Genomic DNA, 5568 nt, shown 5'->3' on the forward strand with positions numbered 1-5568 from the left:
AAGTGGATGATCATTTCAATGCTTATCTTATAACACTCCCCCTTGATCATCCATCTTGTATTACGTGGTGCCTCGTTAAAAACCTAGTCATAGAAAACTCAATGGGAAAAACAACACATCTTCATTTGAAGCTCTGTGGCGGAGCAACATCCAACATTCTTAGATGAAAATGATTGGTTTCTGATTCTATACCAATGATGGGGAGAACTAGTGAATATTTATTGGCTTGATGCGATCCAATGTTGCTCAAAATGTTTAGCACTTATCTCAGTGAATGTGCTATAGTCGTTAAAGACTTTAAGAAGTGAATTCACCAATATTATAAAAATGCATAGTGGGTGATCAGTCCACTAACATCTTCGTTATTTATGCCAATATCTTATTTTGGCTGGTGAGAACCATATTACCCTTTTATCTTATGGGTAAGCAACATATGTCAAATCATTCGGAAGAATCTTCTGGTTCTTATATGACTATGCATATGACCTTTAAGTATATATTCGCATTATTAATGAACCAAAATGGTCTAACTGATTCATGCCAAATGTAAACTTCTAGTTTACTATACATTTATCTTCATTATACTAATCTTTGTGTAGTACAATATATAAGAGGCTGTAGATATTTTCTCTAAAATACTTATACTGCTTTGAGAATTATTTCTGATTGAAATGTATATATCATTTCGTTTGCTTATTGTCTCAACATAAGTGTTTCAAAATCTTACGGATTTACTTTGAGAAAAATTGATCAATCTTAGTTTTAGTGTAAACATAATCTTCTGGATGTTTGACTTATCATAAAAAGTGAGATTCTTTAACTTTTCCTCTCGAGATTATAAAACTACAGGTCTATCAATCTCGAATGTATCTCATTTTCTTAATGGAATCAACTCGACCCGGTTTTCTGAGTAGGATCGGGTTCTAAAGGCGAGTGGTAACTGTTCGTCTTTAGAAAGTGTCGGGTCTCTTATATCTTCCACGTTCTTTTTTGCCTCTCTTTAAATGTTCAAGTGTAGGACCCATTCTTTGTCTGTAATAATAGTGTTAACATACATTTAGAGTATCGAGTCTACTGTGTACATGCATTTGTCTAGCCGACACTTGCTAGATTATTCTTATTTTCTTGACTAAACAGTGAACACTTCAAGGATTTTTTTTTTTTTTTTGAGAAAACACTTGTTAGATTATTTTACCATCAACAACGATCATAGATTTAAAAAACCAACATTCATATTCGTCATTTTACTTTCGATAAAGATTGCAAAATGTTAAAGTCATTTAATTAACAAATATTATTATAAAAACTCATTCTGCTGATTCGCGTGGGTTATCATCTAGTTTACATTAAATATACATATTAACAACAACAAAAAAGTATAGATATTATAATAAGTTTGATTTGTTGTCACAATTTTGAAAATTTAACACTTAATATCTTTTCTGAAATAAAAATATTTCACAAGCAATGCAAAAATAATTTTTATAAATCCAAAAATCAAAGGGAAAAAAATTAAATGTTAAATTTATATTCTATGTATAAACTGGTTGATATACTTTCTTATTTGTCTTTTTTCTTGAAGCATGCGTCCAACTTAGTGAAATTAATAATGAAAAAGCTAGATACTGCCAAACATGCGTCCAACTATGTATAAATATGATTGATTATGAAAGCTAAAAACAAAAGGGAAGGACGTTTATTCCTGATACTGCCAAATTTGAGTAATTGTCTTATCAGAAAATAATAGAGATTTATTTATTTTGCAATGTTTTAACCTTGGGGATATTAAGACTAATGAATTGATCTTATTCTGAACTTTTGCAGTAAATTCTGATGAATGCTTATTGACAAGGATGCAAGAAATGTCGCTGGACTACCATTTCACTGTTGAGCAAGAAGTCGGTTCATCAACACATGCTTTCTTCGGCTTTAACGGTAAAAATAATAATAGTATTTATATGATTACTAAAATCATTATTTAATTATCATAACGGGAAAAATTGCAAGTACATACTAGAGCTAGATATTACTGATATTGATTGAGTTTAATGTGATAGAGCACTGTATGTGGACCGAAACCTCCTTTTTAATGTATGATAGTGTACAACTGTTACTGTAAAACTGATGCAAAATAAATTATAAGGAATCAAATTTATTAGTAAATAATCAATAATAGACTGTGAGAGGGGGTAGGACTCTGACACCTGAAGCAAGTAGATGTACTTATATATAATAGTTCATCCCTTCTATAATAAGTAAGATTTGCAAGCTTGGAATTAAATTTCATGTGTTCAATTAATTAAGTTGTGTAAGGGGACACATTCATTACATTGTGACTTGTAGCGGAAGCAAATGAAGACGGATCTTAAATTTTCTGGACATACAGATTTGTGTCTTTTATTTTTTGTTATTTGTCATAAGTACTGTAATTTTTAGAAATTGAAGCTAATTATAAATGTTTTGTCTTTTTGACTAAAACTAATTAATTATAAATGTTTTATAGGAACCGCCGGAATATGGAGAATAGCAGCGATAAATGAAGCCGGCGGGTGGAAAGATAGGACCACCGTGGAAGATATGGACCTGGCCGTCCGAGCGAGTCTCCGTGGCTGGAAATTTCTCTACCTCGGTGACCTACAGGTTTTAATTTACTTAGTTTCTGATGTTCTGATTATTTCCACAAACTAAAATCAACTAGTTAGAATAATTTAAAAACAGTACACAAACTAAAATCAACTAGTTAGAATAATTTAAAAACAGTACACAAACTAAAATCAACTAGTTAGAATAATTTAAAAACAGTACACAAACTAAAATCAACTAGTTAGAATAATTTAAAAACAGTACACAAACTAAAATCAACTAGTTAGAATAATTTAAAAACAGTACACAAACTAAAATCAACTAGTTAGAATAATTTAAAAACAGTACACAAACTAAAATCAACTAGTTAGAATAATTTAAAAACAGTACAAAAAGTAGTTGGTGCACAAGATACTTCTCTCATTAAACTCATGACAGTTTATTCACAAGTTTGTTATGATCACTATCCCTTTTTGAACTAAAGATGTTTTGTTAGTATTGTGAAAACATTGTCATATATATTCATCTTTGTTATGAAATAACTTATAATTTATAGTATCGAGAAATTTAAATAAGAGTAGAATTTGATACCCGTAGAAAGCAAATAACACTAGTATAAGAGAGAGAGTTTATTATAAGAAAGAAGAAGAAGATGTAATGATTTTTTTATTATAAACTCTTGTTCTTGTTTTTGGTGTACAAAAGAGTGAGATGAGTGATGGTATTTATAGTGAACAACAATACATAAAATAACAAAGATGGTGCTTAATTTGGTAAATGAGTGGGTGATCATAGTGTTTGATGAGTAGATGATCATAGTGCTTGAGTTGGTAAAGGAGTGGATGATCATAGTGCTTGAGTTTGGTAAAGAAGTGGATGATCATTTCAATGCTTATCTTATAACATCTACCATATATTTCACTTTTGTATTTTAGTCAAAACCAGACGACAAAAAAACACGATGCTATGAAAACTTTGTTTAAATTTACAGTATTCCGTTTTCTTTTTTGAACTATGTCTGATGTTATTTGTTGCTCGATAATTAATTTCACACAACTATTGTATACTTTTCATATTTTATTTTCAAACATTTTTACTGTGGAAAACTAATTCCCCACAGCATTTATTACATTAACATGAAAATTATTTTGCTCCATAGACCCAAAAAGCTAACAACTACAAAGGAAATTAAACTCCAACAAACACTAAACCTCATTGGCAACAACACCATTACTAAACTTTATTAAACCAAATAAGACTTGGCAATTTCTCCATCAGCTCCTTTAGGGTAAAATCCACCGGGTACCCTTTCATTTCCACTTCCATACACAATCCGCAGAATTTCCTCCGGAGTTCGATCAAACGCAAGCGATAACTCGTCACCAACCAATACATTCCCGGCCACTTGTCCCTCCGCACCCATGGCTTTAGGTACAACCAGCCCCTCATCTTTCACACCCATTTTCCCTAATTTGTTCCTTAGACGCGAGATCCTATCTGTGAAAGCCGCAACCGTGATACCATAAGGATGGACCATGTGTGTTGCCCTCGCATATAGCATTGTTCTTATCACAGCGTCCTGACCTGATTCTACTCCTAAAAGTCCTGCTACTAACTGAAAAAGTTCGTGTTATTAACATTATGTATAACCGGAATTTAAGAGAATGCATCCAAAAATATTTAATGATATAAAACAACATCACTTTGTAACCTGTGGTTACACTACTTTCTTTTTAGTCGAATATTTTAAATATACTTCAAACAACTTTTTTTCATTAATAGACGAAACTTTAGACATAGCTAGAAAAGAATGCCAACTTTTATGAGTATTTTTATCTACAAAATACACAAAATTTCATCTTAAAGTTATTGATGTGGTGGAACGTAATTCATGATTTAGAAATTACATTTAATCTTTTCTCATGTGTTTTTTTTTTGTTTTGAATACACTAAACATATATTTTATATAGAGTAGTTTAGTTTTCTTACCTTCCTTGAATCGGGACATTGCAGTTTCGGGTTAGCACCAACATAGCCGGTGAGGCCAACATAAGGGACCAAATATGAAGCAATGAGGTAATTGTAAGAATTGGCATAAGGATTAAATGGTGGTACAAGTTTTCGTCCGAATGCATCATCCATCACTTCGGCAAATGATTTTATACTCAAATCAAGTAGCGGCCTTGCAAATCCTGTCACCGTTTTCTTGATTGCCCTGTGTTTTTTTTTTTTTTGAAGATTATCTCAAAGGCTATATTAGAAAGAAAAAAACATTGTACCTACTTAATATCGATAATAGTGATTAAGTTGCTGTTTAAAAAAATCACATATGATCACAACTGTAAATATATACACAATATGAATTCAAAGAAACATTTTACCTCAAGTGGCCAACCTCTTGCCAAGCAAATTGCAAAACAATATCTCTCGTCAAAGGATCAAGTTTAGCTTTCTGAGCTCCAATAGGACTGGGACCTCCCATCGTTAAATTTGGTGCAACTTTATCAAGACCAAACCCTAATGCCCCGAACAAGAAAAACTCAGCTTCAAGATACTCCAGATTCAATGGAAACTCCAATACTTTCTTGTCTTGATCCGTACAGTTAGTCGTTTGGTCGGGGCAACTCATAACCTGATAATGGTTAGTGTTGAAAAAGAACAACACCATTACTGTTGAAACCAACAAGTTTCTTCTCTCTTTGGTGTTTCCCATTTCTATAAAATGTTTTCGTTTCCTTTTATTCGTTTCTGATTTATTTGTGTCTAGTTTTGAATGTGAACTCTCTATTTATAGGGTTTAAGACTTTAGCGAAGAGCAGAAGAAGTCTCCTGTATTTACTCCGGAGGGGATTTCGCGGATACTCCCACGTGGCTTTATATCTGCTGGAGGAGTGCCTCGTGGATTTAGAACGTCTTCAGTTATACTATTTGGAGGACACATCTTGGATGCTGAAAAATATACGAATCAGTCTTTTTGTCTTTAAA

At 32.1% G+C, this 5568-nt stretch overlaps 1 protein-coding gene across 1 annotated transcript; it reads right to left on the bottom strand.

The window, feature by feature from the left end:
* Positions 1-3629: 3629 nt before the first annotated feature.
* Positions 3630-5338, bottom strand: LOC106299167 (desiccation-related protein PCC13-62). The gene is made up of 3 exons (XM_013735297.1): positions 4965-5338; positions 4573-4798; positions 3630-4198 (listed from the first exon to the last, which is right to left on the bottom strand). Exons 1-3 carry the CDS (start codon positions 5294-5296, stop codon positions 3827-3829), a joined length of 930 nt encoding a protein of 309 aa, XP_013590751.1. The 5' UTR covers positions 5297-5338; the 3' UTR covers positions 3630-3826.
* Positions 5339-5568: the final 230 nt, after the last annotated feature.

Source organism: Brassica oleracea, chromosome C6 (genome assembly GCF_000695525.1).
Source record: "Brassica oleracea var. oleracea cultivar TO1000 chromosome C6, BOL, whole genome shotgun sequence".
Lineage (NCBI taxonomy): Eukaryota > Viridiplantae > Streptophyta > Magnoliopsida > Brassicales > Brassicaceae > Brassica > Brassica oleracea.

Excerpts from the sequence above, each read along its gene's own strand:
- LOC106299167 (XM_013735297.1), bottom strand. The coding sequence starts at position 5,296 with ATGGGAAACACCAAAGAGAGAAGAAACTTGTTGGTTTCAACAGTAATG. Across the intron at positions 4,799-4,964 it reads CAAGAGGTTGGCCACTTGAG|GGCAATCAAGAAAACGGTGA; the intron begins GTAAAATGTTTC and ends AAAAAAACACAG. Across the intron at positions 4,199-4,572 it reads AATGTCCCGATTCAAGGAAG|TTAGTAGCAGGACTTTTAGG; the intron begins GTAAGAAAACTA and ends GAACTTTTTCAG.